At 45.9% G+C, this 16,097-nt stretch overlaps 1 protein-coding gene across 2 annotated transcripts in view; it reads right to left on the reverse strand.

Annotated features, from left to right (window-relative positions):
• Nucleotides 1–1,278: 1,278 nt before the first annotated feature.
• Shmt1 (serine hydroxymethyltransferase 1) overlaps nt 1,279–16,097 on the reverse strand; it is a 21,523-nt gene continuing 6,704 nt past the window's right edge. For both annotated transcript variants that reach the window (XM_031354875.1, XM_031354876.1), the window contains exons 4-12: nt 13,738–13,853; nt 13,261–13,421; nt 10,692–10,773; nt 9,441–9,653; nt 7,164–7,280; nt 5,280–5,402; nt 3,392–3,508; nt 2,674–2,784; nt 1,279–2,407 (exon numbers count right to left, since the gene is read on the reverse strand). In XM_031354875.1, coding sequence (XP_031210735.1) covers nt 2,235–2,407; nt 2,674–2,784; nt 3,392–3,508; nt 5,280–5,402; nt 7,164–7,280; nt 9,441–9,653; nt 10,692–10,773; nt 13,261–13,421; nt 13,738–13,853 — 1,213 coding nt within the window. In that variant the 3' untranslated portion in view covers nt 1,279–2,234. The remainder of the gene's footprint in view (nt 2,408–2,673; nt 2,785–3,391; nt 3,509–5,279; nt 5,403–7,163; nt 7,281–9,440; nt 9,654–10,691; nt 10,774–13,260; nt 13,422–13,737; nt 13,854–16,097) is intronic.

The raw sequence follows: 16,097 nt of genomic DNA on the forward strand, positions 1-16,097 counted from the left end.
ACACTATTAAAGATACCTCACAGATAACAGAGCTCCTCACTACTTCTTTATTCCCATCATTTTGAGCTCTGGCACTAAAACTGGTAAGTCATTTGTTTCAACTTGACTGCCAAGCAGTTGCTATTGCAGTAGCTAAAGTTGCCCTGAAACTTGGAACTGGACTGTGGTTGTGACCTGTCCATCCTGATCTGGCCTTTGTTTTAGATCAGGTACAATATTTAAAATACAAATGATTTCAACTTCATCTAAATTAGTTTCTATTTCATAATCCTAGAAAGGTCAGGAGACCTCCCTCTCCTTTGCCAAGTACCAAAGCCAGCAGCTGAGCTCTGTGGTCCTGGAGGCATAGCTTCTAAAATATCCTGTATGCATCTTGGCCACTGGTCCGCTATATTAAGACCATGCGATTCCCTCAGCCTCAATGTTGCATATTGGAGCAGTGTCCTGTGCCACCACCATAGTTCATCTCTGAGATGGTTGGGTGGCGTTAGCTCTCCCAGTGATAATGCATCAGGTATGCAAGGCCTTTGGAGGAACCAAATCCTCCTGGCAGTGAGGCCATCCAAGCTACTTTTTATTTCCCTATAGAAAGCTCCAAAGAAAGTGCCTTGGCTTGTACTTTGAAGCTAATTAGCCAGCTTTCTAGCTTCGCTCTAATACTGTGATCAAACTGGAATCTTTAAGGGAGGCATACTCACTCTTATGCTGCAGAAATGAGAGGGAATTGGGTTTCTTTTGCTCAGAAAGCAAAGCTTCTCTTGCGTTTAACATACTGTTTCTCTGAGCCCTGGGCCCACTAAGATCTGGTTCTGTTAAGACTTTGGGAAGGAAGAAAGAGGAAGAATAGAGATATAGCAGTGGAAATGAGCATCCCACAGGGCCCTAACTGGGGCCAGCTGTCTTCAGCTAGGCAGGAAGCACAGCAGCCCCACTAAGATGAGGGGACCAATATCCCACCACACATGCAAACTGGTCTTCTCTTGTGGCAACAGTAACAACAATGGACCAGCTCCCAGGGAGCCTTAGCAAAACTCTCTTATGCTGGACAGCTGGAGCTGCAGGCAGGACAGAGCACACAGCAGTTGCAATAAACAACACAGTCTGTAAGGAACTTGTTTTCTAGGAAGCTATTTTATTACTGCATGTCCCCACCGTCTGTAATGTGTCCCATACCTGCTGCAGTCACAGTACTGGAACCAGAGCACTGCGGATGTGATCATGTCCCACAGGCATTGTGCACAAAACCTTAGAGTAAATGCCAAATAAATAGTAGGAGTGTACTTTTTAAGATATTAATTTATTTGAGTTCAGATATTTTTAAAATATAAAAACAGGTTGTATTTTTTAAAGATATAATTCTTGTAGACATTCTGTGGGTAAAAATTTGATTCTCCATATTAAAAAGTTTGCAATGGATGGTTTGCAATTCAGCAATGTAAAAATAAAGACTCTTTCAGAAGGTGGCATTTGGGTTCCTAATTGTAGGAAGGAGCTGCTTATCTCAGGTGGAATATAAAGCCTCTGCTGATTCTTAAACCAGGAAGGGATTCATACACCGATGGAGACAGCCAGTTGTACAAGATTTTTTTGTATTTGTGTCCTAGGCATGAACCCAGGGCACACGTATGGAATATGGTATTATCTCTTAAGTGACACCCCTAACCCTTCTATTACATTTCAAGCTGCTGACAGTAATTTTTTTCTTTAAAACAAAATTTTCTATCGCCATTTTGGCTGCATGTATGCCTGTGCTTCGTGTGTACCTGTGTCCTCAGAACCCAGAAGGAGGGGGTTGATTCTCTGGAAGCAGAGTTACAGATGGGTCTGAGTCACCATGTGGTTGAGAGTCTCCCTAACACTAACTTCTTGCCTCAAACTGGGCAGAAAACTCTGGGCAACAGAAGAGGAAGAAGAGGAAGAATGGGAAACACAGGGTGAAGCTGAACATTGGCTTACCTGCCACTGGACACACTGAATAAGCAGAAAGGACAGTTCTGGAGTCTTTAATAGCTTTGCCCCATATGCATGAGTGAGGCGGTCAAATGACTACATAACGTTTCAAATGTAAAGTCTTAATAACCTGTTCTCAAAATATTTAAAAACAGGTAAACAGAAACACCCACCAAGGCATGGTGCAGCTCAGTGGTCCACTTCACAGCCTCAAGAGGGCACAGGATTCACAGAGAGGGTCCTGGAACAATCCTACCCTCTTGGCAAACAAAGGCTATGCTCTGTCAGAATTCTGGAAGGCCAGGTAGTGAAAAGTTGGAAGCAAAATTCTCCACTTCTTCCCGGAGAGTTGCCACAGCACTCTGGATCATCTCATCCCCTGCCAGCTTTTCCTTGAACTCTTTGAGTGTGGCCTTCGGGGCCATGTGGCTCTGAATCTCCAGAGTCAATTCTATCCCTGTGCAAAAGACAGTGTCACTGTGGGACTTCTTCACATATCTTTGATATATTCTGCCATAACTCAGGTGTCAGTGGTTCCCTCAGGTAATTCTGGGATGTGTCCTTTGGCAGTGATGTTATTTATAAACCTCTTACAAGAGGAATTTGTAGACCAGAGTGGTTTTGTTGTCCTATTGCAGCTCTGATGTGTCTTAGCTACTAAAACACAGCAGAAACTCCATACATACAAGCAAGATATGTGAACTTACAACATCTCATCCTTACCTCTATGGATAAACTGTGCTACTTTTTGGAAGTCTTCTTCCAAAAGTCCTCGGGATGTCAATGCTGGAGTCCCCAGGCGAAGTCCACTGGGCCGTAATGCGCTCTTGTCGCCTTCAAGACAAACAAAGCTCTGAGCTGTGCCTAATACATCACTATATGCACACAGTTCAAAAGAACAGTTGGTCACAGATCCAGGTTTGTGGATCGCATCTTGATCTACCAAGAAGGCAATTGACTTAAAAACTAAGGTCTGAGGATAAAGAAGTATATGGGCAGGCAGGGCGGTGGTGGCGCATGCCTTTAATCCCAGCAGCTGGGAGGCAGAGGCAGGTGGATTTCTGAGCTCAAGGCTAGCCTGGTCTACAGAATGAGTTCCAGGACAGTCAGGGCTATACAGAAAAACCCTGTCTTGAACCCCCCCCACCCCCCAAAAAAAAGAAGTATATGGGCCACTGTATTAACCTATGAGAAGTAGGTGGTGTGGCCCTGGGTCCTTCAGAGTCCTAACATCTGTCAGGGCCTGATATAAGAAATGCTACTTGTTTTTAAAGAGTCCCTGCCTCTCTTACCAGCAGTGCCACTCAACTAGCTTATTCTTTTCTGTTCTTCCCCTACCACGGTCTGTCCCCTAAGCTGAATACTTTCATCAACTGCAACAGTGGCTGAAAGAAATGCAGACAGGCTGACTGTGGAAGGGGAAGGCATGGAGGAGTCTCACCTGGGCAGGTATTCTTGTTGCAGGCGATAGAACAGGCTTCTAGTACCTTCTCAGCCCTTCCGCCATCAGTACCCTTAGGACGCAGATCCATTAGGATCAAATGATTATCAGAGCCACCTGGAAACAGATAGCCAGAATGGAGTACTGGACGTTGACCACACAAGGAAAGAACCTGCTGCCATGAAGGGAGGTCAGCAGTCATGCTCCAAGTCTAACGTGGAAGAGACAGGAGCCTTGTACATGACGGAGGAATTCTAGATGGGCTGTGAAACTGCTGCTGCTTTAAGCCCTTCTGTAACTCAGACTGCCTGTACCATGGCATCTCAGAGGCCTGCACAGGCAGGGGAACACTCAGTTTTTCATATTCTGTTAACAAATGACTCTAGGTAAATGTTCTACCACTGAGCCACATTCCCAAGCCCTTCTGAAGCCAATTTTAAGAGGCTCCGGGACAGGCATGGTATCACCTGCTTTTAACCAATCCCAGCACTCAGGAGGCAGAGGCAGGTGATCTCTTATTCGAAGCCAGCTGGGAGTTCCAAGCCAGTCAAGACTACATAGTGAGACTTTGCCTCAAACAACAAAAAGAGCTCCTTTTAAGTGGCCAGCACCAGAGTGGTGAGTAGGGAATCAACTGATCATGCAGATGGAGTAATGACCAATATGTTCAGAACATTTTAGAATATTTGCCAGACCTCACTAGTTGAACATCCCTAAACACAAAAATTCTAAAACTTTTTAGGTATCTGGCTGTGTGCAAAGCCTTCAGATTTTGAAAGAGATGCTCAGCATGTTTTAGTGACACAGACAGTGCTGGTGTATAGGTCCTAAGTGTTTTCTAAAAGTTCATGGTCTATTCTAGCATTATCAGAAGGTGACAGACCTGTGAGAGACAGGCCTGGACTCTACACAGTATTCGGGAATTGGAGGCCAGCTTGGGCTATATAATGAGATCCTGGTTCAAAATAAAATCTCCTCCAGCCCCTAAAACAGACTTAGTAGGTCTTAAAGTCAGAAAATTGTGAGACCTTTTCTCATTCTTGTTCTCTGGCCATGAGCTAAACAGCTGCACTCCATCACAAGCTCCTACCATGACATTTTACCCAAAAGCAAAGGGGCAAGTTGAGTTAATCTACTGTGGACAGGACAAGACAGGACGAATGCTCCAAAAGTAAGCCATTCTGTCTGTGTAAGCCGAGCATCTCAGGCACTTATTACAGACACAGCTGGCTAATAGCTGGCTATAGAATGCTCTGACATAGCCTCATGTCATAAACAAGTTTGAGCATCTAGTTCCTTCCACTTTGAACTTTCAATTAAAGCAGAGTGTGGCCTTGGAAGACCACTTCTACTTCAGACCCAGTCTGAGCTACAGGAATGATTTCAAAGTCTCCAGCCTCATTTTGCACAGCCAAGTCCATGTATTTGCTGACTGGCTTCTATCAGTTAACATTCTGGAATCTCAGGGACCCGTAAGAAAAACAAAAACAAAACAAACAAACAAAAAAAAAATGATTGGTATGCTACAGGTGGGAGATTAAAATTTCATACCTAATACTTGGCAAGAACCAGGGAGTGCCTTAGCCTCATGGATGATGAGAGGAGTGTTCAAAATGGAGGGATGCTGCCTCTGCCTAATCAGAGACAGCTGTAACCTCACATCTCTCATGTGAGCCTGAGCTGTTTCCAGAATATGCAGTATCCATGCTGGGTGTCAAAGGCAGTTACTAAGGTACATAGAAAGGAAAGACCTACAGCTACGATATGCTAGTGACCAGAGTTATTGCAGTAGTGGTGGACCATACTCCAACCAGATAAACCAAGAGGCAAGACCGGTATATCCACCCAACAGGGAAGTGCAGCCCAACACTATGTGCATTCACTATACCTGTGACTATTTTGTAGCCTAGCTCTGTGAGTGCATTAGACAGAGCCTTGCAGTTGGCCAACACCTGGAGCTGGTAGATTTTGAATTCTGTAGTCATGGCTTGCTTCAGGGCGACAGCAACACCTGATTAAAGAGACAGATTTAGAAACAGGTTGTGACTCAGGAACAGGTCTTGTTTTCAAGGAGCCTAGAATCTGTAAACTATACCCACACACACACCCCACAGAATGCTCAATTATTTACTTGACTTTTCTTTTTATTACAGTGCTAGGGATAGAACCCAGGATCATGGATTGTGCTACACCTCCATAGTTCTTGCTCTAGCCCTATAATTTCCCTGCCACCCTTGCAGACTCCACTGAAGTTACTCCCTAAGGACTTCTTTAGAGGTAATCTTGGTTTTTTTGTTTTAATTTTTTTCAAGACAGGGTTTCTCTGTGTATCCTTGGCTGTCCTGGAACTCACTCTGTAGACCAGGCTGGCCTCAAACTCAGAAATCCGCCTGCCTCTGCCTCCCAAGTGCTGGGATTAAAGGCGTGTGCCACCACCGCCCTGCACCTGACTTGTTTTTTTTGTTTATTTGTTTGTTTTCCTTCGGAGGTAATCTTATCTCTACGTATGGAAGCCCAGTGGTGATCTGATTACCACAAGAATGGATTTTAGTCTCTTTTTTTATGCTTGATATGGAAAATGATTACACAGCATTCTGAGTTGCACTTCACAGGAGGGTTGGCCTGTTTTCCCTCACTACTTACGTACTTGACACCCTTGTAATGACCCCTGGGGGCTGTTTGACTACAAGGCACAAGAATCAGAGCACCAAGAAATTCCATGTACTCAAGCCCTGGTAGGGAGCTTCTTGTCTGCTGTGGAAACACATTGGTGCTTGGATACCAGCAAGGCCAGCATAGGACTTGGGTAGCAAGAACTATCAAAACGAAGTACAAGCACAGTGGATAAATCTGAAAATCAACCCAGGGCCTACTACGTGACATACTCCAGGCATCCTCTCTACACTAATGTGCTTCATTGGGTTAAACTGGTTTCAAACTCACTGGCTTCCAGATCTTCCCCAATGCTGCCTTTTCCTCTCTAATGCTGGGATTACAGGAATGTGCTACGAGTCCCCGCCCCCTTTTAATGTGTATGGGTGACTGGTTTTCCTAGATGTCTATGCATCACTTGCATGCCTGATGCCTGTAGGGACTAGAAGAGGGTATTGAATTCCCTGGAATTGGAGTTACAGATGGTTGTGAACACCCTATGGATGCTGGGAAATGAACAAGGTCCTCTGGAGGAGGAGATGGCTCTGTAGTTAGCAGCACTGGCTGCTTTTTCCAACCTCAGTGATCCAATCACACTGAGGTCTTGTCTGAGACACCTCTCCTTGCCCTGAGTGCCAGTCACTGCTAGACGACAGCAAGAAGACTCTGTTACAGGTATCTATCAGGAGTCCAAACAGAATTACAAGGGAGCCCACAGAGCTCCTGTGGAACCTAGGAGTTACCACTGTAGCGAGGGTTCAAGATGCAAGGGTCATAATATGGAAGCCAGCACAGAAGAGAAGCAGCTAGTCCTGTAGGGTTGGCCCCTATCTTCACTGCAGGTCATACTCTTCTTTCAGAGATCTTCCTCCTGCAGAGTTTTGCCTAAGGTTCCACCTGAGTGGAACAGAGACTTCTGTTCTCAGCTTGAACCACTTTGTACTACCTCCCCCTTTCCTATGTTATCTCCTCCACAGACACTGTCACCTCAGTTCATTCTCTAGCATGGAAGGGAAGGAACATCATTTGAAGGACAGGTAAAATGAGACTTATGGACTTCCTGGGGCTGTGATGGCTAGGGTGCAACCAAAAGGCTCTACAAAAGACCTGGTGACGTTACCAGCAATGGCATGGTTGTGAGGACCCCCCTGTAGGCCTGGGAACACGGCAGAGTTGATGAGGGACTCCAGTTCATAGTAAGTCTCTTTGCCAGTCTTGGGATCCACACTGCGAACGCCTGGTAAAGAAACTAGAATGTTAACAGACTGACAAATTTCTTAGGATTCACGTCAAATGGATATGGGTAGTCAGTCATACCTCAGCCCTGACTGGTTCTGAGGAAAGCTGTTTTACAATGCCAGACCAGGGGGCCCCTGTGGATGATAACTGGCTGGACTGCTGGTTTCAGTTGTACACCTGTCCCTGCCCTCCAACCCAAATATTAAAACAGTCTTGCTTTGCAACTCTGGGTAACATGAAACATGCTATGTAGACCAGGCTGGCCTCTACCATAAAGGTCCGCCTGTTTATGTCTCATAAATGTTAAAATTAAAGGTGTGCACTACCATGCTTGGTCCCTTTTTTTTGTTAATTAAAACCAAAACCGGAAACCACAAATCTAGCAAGGAAATGGTGGTACACACCTTAATTCCCAGAACTTGGGAGTTCGAGGACAGACTAGTATACAGAGCAAGTTCTGGGACATCCAGAATAACACAAGAGAAACCCTGTCTCAAAAACAAAAATCCCACAAATCTATTATTGTCTGTGGGCATAATACATGTGTGGATGCACATAGCAAAGGTCAAAGAGCAATTTTGTAGAGTTGGTTCTCTGCTTCCATTCCAGATCATGGGGGCTTGTGTGGAAAAGTGTCACCCACTGAGCTATTTCAATGGCCCAACAGTTTCTTCTGATGACATCTTTTCTTAACACATGGCTATTATGAGAAATATTATTAGGAGAAATACTCCTGAGGTCAAATCCTCTACTTTATCCTCAAAAACAAAACAAAAGGCCAAAAAGCCCAAAGGCCAGTGTGAGGGCAGCAATGCTCAGATGATTGCTCACAAGAGAAGTTAACAGGAATGATGAAGATAATGCCCAGTCAATGGAAGCGCCACTAACCCCACAGAGTTTCTCAGAGGCCAAGGGGCTGCTAGGAAAGTGCTTTGTGTAAACTCTGAATCCCCAAAAGGGCAGTGTGGAGGCATGGGCTACTGAGACACGCTCTGCTCTAGATCGGGAGCCAAGGTGACTTAAGATAACATGGCAACACAAGAGGTCAGATCTGCCCTGGCTGGCTAAAGGTCACCAGATCCCACTGTACACAGCAGACAGCAACACAAGAGGTCAGATCTCCCACTGTACACAGCAGATACTAAAGGTCTCCTTGGCAGGCAAATAGCTACTGACTCAGAAGTACTAGCCCAGGGACATAGCTTATGGCTCTCATCTATAAGCCAATCACTTGAGAGTGCGACACAGGAGGATTGTTTGTGCTACTGAATGAGACCCTGTTCCAAAAACAAAACAAGCAAACAACAACAAAGCAACAACTACATAGAAGTCCTCCGAGGCACAGAGCCCAGGAGAATAAGAAGACGCCTGACTGGGAAATGTCCTCACTAGGGTGGGTGGGGAGTAAGGTAGTAAGACCCTCCCAGGCTAAGGTACACTGGAGGGTTAGTTTCTGTTTCAAGGCTATGGGCTACATAACCACCTGACTATGGCTATGAATTTCATCAATGTGGCAACTCCAGAATAAGGGAACTCTATGCAGAGCTAGGGTATAAGGTATTGGAAAGAGCTATAGCTCTCTAAAATGATGAAACCGTGCAGAGGTTATGTGTGTATTTGTTTTATGCATGAAACAGTAAAACTACATAGCCCTGGCTAGCCTAGAACTTACTATGAAGATCAGGCTACTCCTTAACTTGCAGTTGTCTCCTGCTTCTGCCTTCCATGTGCATGGCTTACAGATGTGTACCACCATACCACACCTCCTGTATCAATATTTATAGCTCAATCCCTAGACCCTGTGGTAGAAAGTAGAGAACCAATTCTCAAAAGTTTCCTCTGATCTACACAAACTGGTGTGAAAGTACCCCCACCAATAATAAAAGTTTTTAACAAATCATTCTTTGACAAATAATATTAAATCATAACAAGTTCATCAAAGCATTTTGGAGTTGCTTGGCCCCCTGACCTTCCTCCTGTGGGCATTGGCTAAGGCCCTTCCTGTCTCAAATACTGTGTCCAGAGCTGGAGACTTGGGGCTTCCCTCAGAGCCCAACTGCTACTCCTTCTTTCCCAGAAGTCACAGTCCAGAGTTTAACCAGTTTCTTCCACACAGGAAATGAGCCCACGCTATCTGTCCCAGCATGGGGGAACTTACCCTTTCTGTAGAATATCATACCAGCACGGCAGCCTCTCAGGGTCTTGTGGGTTGTAGTGGTCACTACATGGCAGTGTTCAAAGGGGGAAGGCACCACACCAGCTGCCACGAGCCCACTGATATGTGCCATGTCTGCCATGAGGTATGCCCCATTGTCATCCGCAATCTTCCGCAGCCGTGCATAGTCCAGGTTCCGGGAGTAGCAGCTGGTCCCTGCGACAGGGGAGATGACACAGGAGTGTCAAAGATGTCCAGGGCAGCCGAGTTGGCTTCTGAGTGTACAGATCTCCAAGGAGACCTCCCTATCTTTGAGGACAGATGTGCAGTGTGCCCTCAAAACCATCCCTGAGCTGAATGTGGTGGTACACACCTTTAATCCCTGCAGAGGCCAGTCTTAAAACAATCAACCAGTCAAACAAAACAAAACCACCCTGGGGTTTCTAAACATGTTAAGAAAAGCCTAAGGCGTGACCCACTGACCCACTAAACACTTGTTGGTGGCTGTTGTTAAAATTTCTTTCCTGAGAGGGATGTGCACAGTGTTAGCCTTCCCCCAAAATGTTCCCACTAACAAACTAAAGGGCAAGTTCACCCCAGGAAACCAATGAGCTCACTGGACTTGCTTATGGGTTGAGAGGTCCGTGACAAAAGGGTAGGTGATGCAAATGCAGCTGCACTGGAAAGTCCTCACAAATAGTGCTTTTTTCTAAATAGGCGTGATGGCCTCTCCAAAGCACTATTTAGAAAGCTCCCTCCCCCTGGCTTTCCTCAGCTTGAAGTGGCCTGGCACTGAGGTGAAGAAGGTTCAATGACCCTACAACCTCCCCTTTTAGGAGGGCAAATGACAGCTGACCATAGGCCCAATCCCCAAATGAGACACATCCAGGCAAGCAGGCAAAGCTGACCTCATGAAGATGGCAGGTCTGGCTTGAAGAATAGCTCCTTACAACTCAAGTCTTGGGACAGGGTTTCTCTGTGTAGCCCTAGCTGTCCTGGAATTCACTCTGTAGACCAGGCTGGCCTCAAACTCAGAAATCTGACTGCCTCTGCCTCCCAAGTGCTGAGATTAAAGGCATGTGCCACCACCACCTGGCACAACTCAAGTCTTAAAAGGACAGAATATGTCTCATGCTAATGTCCCGAGCTCTCCATGGTGAGCTAAATAAAGGTTGGATGTCTTTATATCCTATTCTGTGGGAGGCAGAGGCCCTCCCCACCCAGGAACCAGGCTGTTTCCCACATGCTGCTCACCTGCGATGATCAGCTTCGGGTGGAAGAGGCTGGCATTCTCCTCCAGCTGGTCATAGTTGATGTACCCAGTGTCTGGGAACACCTGTTGGGATCAAGACATGGGTGTGGCTGCTACCTCTGGCCAAGCAGTGTCCCCTGTCCAGCCACCTGAGACCTTTAATCTGCCATGACTCAGACCAGGACCTGAGACAGGGCACTAAGGTTCTAAAGGGCCAAATATCATACAGACTTAGGAGGCCTCAGAGAGGCCTCAGGATAAAGGGGAGCCTTAGTCCTGTGTACTACCCCATACAAGCCTAGGAAAGTGAGAAAGACAAAGCCAAGCCTGTTTGTACAAGCCTGTAATCTAAGCTACTAAGTAGGCTGAGGCAGGAGGACTGCTATGAGTTCAAAGTCAGCCTGGGCTACAATATGAGACACTAATCAAAACAAAACAGGCTAGAGAAATGGTTCCAAAAGTAAGAGCACTTGCTGATCTTGAGAGGGCCCAGGTCTGGTTCCCAGCACCCACAAATTAACAACTGTGACTCCTGTTCCAGTCAGTCTGATGCCCTCTTCTGAGATCTTCAAGCACCAGATACACACATGACAGACATACATACATAAACACACACACACATACATTCAGGAAAATTCTCATACACATAAATTTAAAAATCTACCTTAAACAAACACCCACCACAAAGACAAACCACCCAGCAGCATTAGGAGGCTAGCATGCTGCTCTGGCAGGGCAGCGCGGAGGCCACCAAAGAGAGGGAGGGGGGTCTCCATTTTTGGAAGGGAATGGAAGCAGATATGAGGTGTGAGCTAGAAAAGCAGTTAACAGAAGGTTAGTGTTGCTCTCAGAGCTCTCTTCAGAAAAAGAAACACTGGCCCAGTGGAGATGGGCAGGGGCTGAGGTGAGAGACAGACGGTCTGAGAACAGAAGACAGAAGACAACCCAGACGAGCTGCTGGCAGAGGCAGTCTGGCTACAAAGGGTTTGTGCCTACTGGACTCAAGCCAGCTCATATCCACATGTGACAGGCCACCCCAGGGCCATCATGGCCACAGTGCTGCGGCAAGTCCAACGCTTGAGAAAAACTGGAGCTCGGGTATGGGCTTCAAGGAGTAAAGACAGCATGAAGCCAGCCAACAGCTCATCAGAGGCTACAGAGACGATGTAAGTAGTTACTTCCTAAAACTATTTTTTCACTATCCTAACAGTACAAATTAGCCTTTATGCTCTAGTGTAAGACCAAAGAAACCATACTTAGTTGCCATTGTCCCAGGTTTAAAACTCTAGTTTCCAAGCTGGGCCTGATGGCATAAGGTTTAATCCTGCACTAGGGAGGAGGCAGAGGAAGGTGGACCTGAATTCTAGGCCAGCCTACCAGAACATCTAGACGACATACATAATAGAAACCCTTAAATCTTAATTAAAAGAAGAATCTAGTTTCTAGGCTGGCCGATAAGATCTGTGACAAGAAACCCTCAGGCTGTCCACAAAAACAGATTCACTCACATGCACATACAGCTATTACAACTAAGGCTTGGCTGACCTAACAGTCAATAGGCTGCATCACATCTACTTATTTGTATGTGTGGGGCCAGGAGCTGAGTACCATGGTGCACATGCAGAGATCAGAGAGCAACTTACAGAAGTTGGTTCTTTCATCTTACCAGGTGGGTCCTAGGGTTTGAATTCAGGTCACCAACTTGGCGACTTTTTCCTGCTTAGTCATCTTGCCCACCCTCAAATTTCTTAAAAGAAAACTGCACCTAATTAGCTGAGTAGAAAGACTCACTGCCACCAATTTCATGGTGGCAAACAGAAAACCAGGGACAGCCTGTTAAACAGTGAGTAACACAGCCAGAGGGACAGCAGGAAGAATTTACTACCAAACAACAGGAAATATGCATGTCTCCTCCTCCTATCCAGTCACTCTCAGTTGTTTTTAGGATTTATTGATTGTATGTCTCTGGGTGTTTTCCCTGCATGTATGCGTGTGCACTATATGCATGCCTGGTACTAGGAGCTCAGGTTTGGGATTCCCTGGAGCTGGAGTTACAGACAGTCATAAGCCACTAGGGAAGTGCTGAGAACTGAACAGTCCTCAGCAGGAGCCCTTAGACAGCTCTAGCTCCCACTGTTGGTCCTATCATATGAGCCCTTGGATCTTTTGGGTTTTTAATATATATATTTTTTTAAGTCTTACTGACCTGAAACTCACGTAGCCTCAGCCTCAAAACTCATGACCCTCTGCCTTAGCCTCCAAGTGTTAGGACAGCAAGCCTATGTCATCATGTCAGGGGAGGTCTCCCTTCCTTTAAACAGGGCTTTCTGTTCCTCCAAGTGGCCTTCAACATTCGAACCCACTGTATCCACCTTCTAAGGCCTGGTATTACAGGTAGGTGAATTCCTCATGCATGCAGTACTGAGTTATACCCCAGCCCCTTACGTGAATTTAGTTCATCTGTTAATATAGAAGAGCCCCCCAAACCCCTACACACCTATACACACACACACACACACACACACACACACACACACACACACATCCCCATACACCTACCTACCTACCTACCTTATAAGGCATGGACTCAAAGAAGATAGAGGTGGCAGAGATTTTCTTCTTGTCTGTCATGAAGCCATGAGTCAGATGGCCACCATCTGGCAGGTCCAAGCCCATGATTCGGCCATGGGGCTCTACCAGGGCAGTATATACAGCAAAGTTTGCAGGGGAGCCTAAAACAGAGAAGCCATGAGTATTTCTACCCACAAGACACAAAATGTCACCCAGGGGCTCGGCTACTAGGCAGGCTATCACCAGGATTTTCCTGAGCTTTAAAAAGTAACCTTGTCCCAATCCCACCGACAGTGAGTTCTAGGGCAGAGTGCTACTTGGGAGGAAGGTGCAGAGCTAAGTAAGTCCAAGCACAGTGGAAACAGATGCACATATCCCCTTGGCTTGTTTCTGTTATTTATGAGATGCCTTTTGTGGGACTTGACTTGGTGACTGTTAACATGCTAGAACCAGGATCTATGTGGGTGCAGCAATCACCTGAATAAGGCTGGACATTGACCCCCCAGTACTGAGGATCCAGATGGTAGGTCTGTAATGCACGCTTCTGACACAGCGTCTCCAGCTCATCGATGAACTCAGTCCCACCATAATACCTGGGAAGAGAAGTATGGTCCACATCCATCTTGGGCCCAATCTCTGTGCCTAGTAGAGGCCAAAGATAACCAAGGGTAGGCAGAGAATACTGAAGAAGTGGGCCCTGCTCTAGGGCTGCTGAGAGGTTCTAGTAAAATATCAGTAGCAAGGCCAGGGCTGGTGGTGCACACCTTTAACCTCAGCGCTTAGAAGGCAGAAGCACGAGGAGGGGTTCCAGGCCAGCTGGAACTATACACGCAGACCCTGTCCAAAGAAAAAGAAAAGGGAGGGAAAAGAAACAAGGGGATCTCAGGACAGAATGCAATGCAATCTTTGAAGGATCCCTTTTTGTTTGTTTGTTTCCATTGGAATAGATACATACATGTACAAAACACTGTTAAATTCTGTATTTTTTTTTTTTTGCCTGATGACAATTGTTATAAATATAAGTAAGATAGCCCGATGATGGCTGTATTAAATAAATAAATGGATAGCTAGATAGCCTGATTACAGCTTTTAGCAAAACTCAATTGCTTGATTTTACCAATGAAGGCCCAGGAGCCAAATGCTGGGGTGAAAGCCTGCTAGCTTAGAGAGACAGAGAAAGCACCTAGTTGATCTTTTTCCTCAGCCGAGGTCCCCAAAGGAAGCTCTTCTCCATGATGTCTCAGAACTTCTCAAACTCAATGTCCTTCCTTTCTACTTCCTGTGCACCTCTGGATCTGTCCTATGCACCTTTCAGTCCGTCCTGACTTCCTCTCACTCTGTTTTTGCCCCATGTTCGCTCCCTGTCAATTAGCTGCTTGTTCTGCCTCTTGACCTGGGGTTGACTTTATTTAATTCTGTTTACAATAAGCAGAAAGGTCTTGGATTAAAGGTGTGGGCTAGAGCTGAGCCACACGACTAGAAACAGGTTTTTCCAGTAAATAACACAATCTTGGGGTTCAGTGTGATCAAATATCCTGTAACATTTCCTCTTTTCTCTAAATAAAAAGGAAAGATCTTAACTCTTAACCCAGTAAAACTATAATAATGAAGCTATTTCTGCAGAGCTTTCCACTATTGAGGTTTTGTCTATTGTAATGCTAAGTGTGGGCTCCTAAGACCTGGACTCTGCAGTAACCCCTGGGGCCCCCAAGTTAATTCTGATTGGCAAATAAAGATGCCAACAGCCAATGGCTGGGCAGAGAGACATAGGTGGGGTTGAAGTTTCTAGGGCTTGCAGGAGCCACCATGGGAAAGATGGGATAGAAGAGCTCGCAGGAGGGAGAAGAGCTTCCATGGGCCAGGGGCCAGAGGGCTGCCTGGTTAGAGCTGAGAGCAGCCCAGATGGAACACAGTAAAGAGTGAGTGGTGGCTTGGGGTTATCAATGGGAAGGTGGATTCTAACAACACGGAGGTAGACAGCTGCCCAGCTATAAAACATATTAAAAAAAAAAAAAAAAAAAAAAAAAAAAAAAAAAAAAAAAAAGAGTTCCAGGATAGCCAGGGCTATACAGAGAAAACTTGTCTCAAAAAACCAAAACAAAAAACAAAAAAACCAAAAAACAAAAAACAAAAACTTCCCAGATGTAAAAAGAAACTACCAGAAGTCTTCTCACAGGACAATGACCTTTCCTAGAGAAGAGACAGTATCTCACTTAGGACCAACTCAGAGGCACAAGGCCAGCCTAGTCTGTGCAGGTCTCATACAGGGACTTTTGAGTGTGGCCCGAGAAGGGTCACAGAATCACACCAAACAGAGAACTGGAGTTCTGTCAGAGAGCAAGAAAGGAAGACAACCCTACCACCAGGAAGCTACAGGTTTTTGAAAGTTATGGATTATTTGACCATGTTTTTTGTTTGTTTGTTTTTCGAGACAGGGTTTCTCTATGTAGCTCTGGCTGTCCTGGAACTCACTCTGTAGACCAGGCTGGCCTCAGAAATCCACCTGCCTCTGCCTCCCAAGTGCTGGGATTGAAGGCGTGTGCCACCACCGCCTCGCCCTGGATTATTTGAAAAGCATGCACTCTGTACTCTGTATCTTATAACTGCAATAGCACTTGGAAGGTTGAGGCAAGAGGATTTGAGTTGAGTTCAAGGTCAGCCTGAACTACATAGCAAGACCATGTTTCGACAAATAAAAAGAAAAGGGTTAAAGCAGGACTTTAAGAACGCCCACTCGGGCTGGTGAGATGGCTCAGCGGGGAAGAGCATCGACTGTTCTTCGGAAGGTCATGAGTTCAAATCCCAGCAACCACATGGTGGCTCACAACCACCCATAA

The sequence above is a fragment of the Mastomys coucha genome, unplaced genomic scaffold (genome assembly GCF_008632895.1).
Source record: "Mastomys coucha isolate ucsf_1 unplaced genomic scaffold, UCSF_Mcou_1 pScaffold5, whole genome shotgun sequence".
Classification (NCBI taxonomy): Eukaryota; Metazoa; Chordata; class Mammalia; order Rodentia; family Muridae; genus Mastomys; species Mastomys coucha.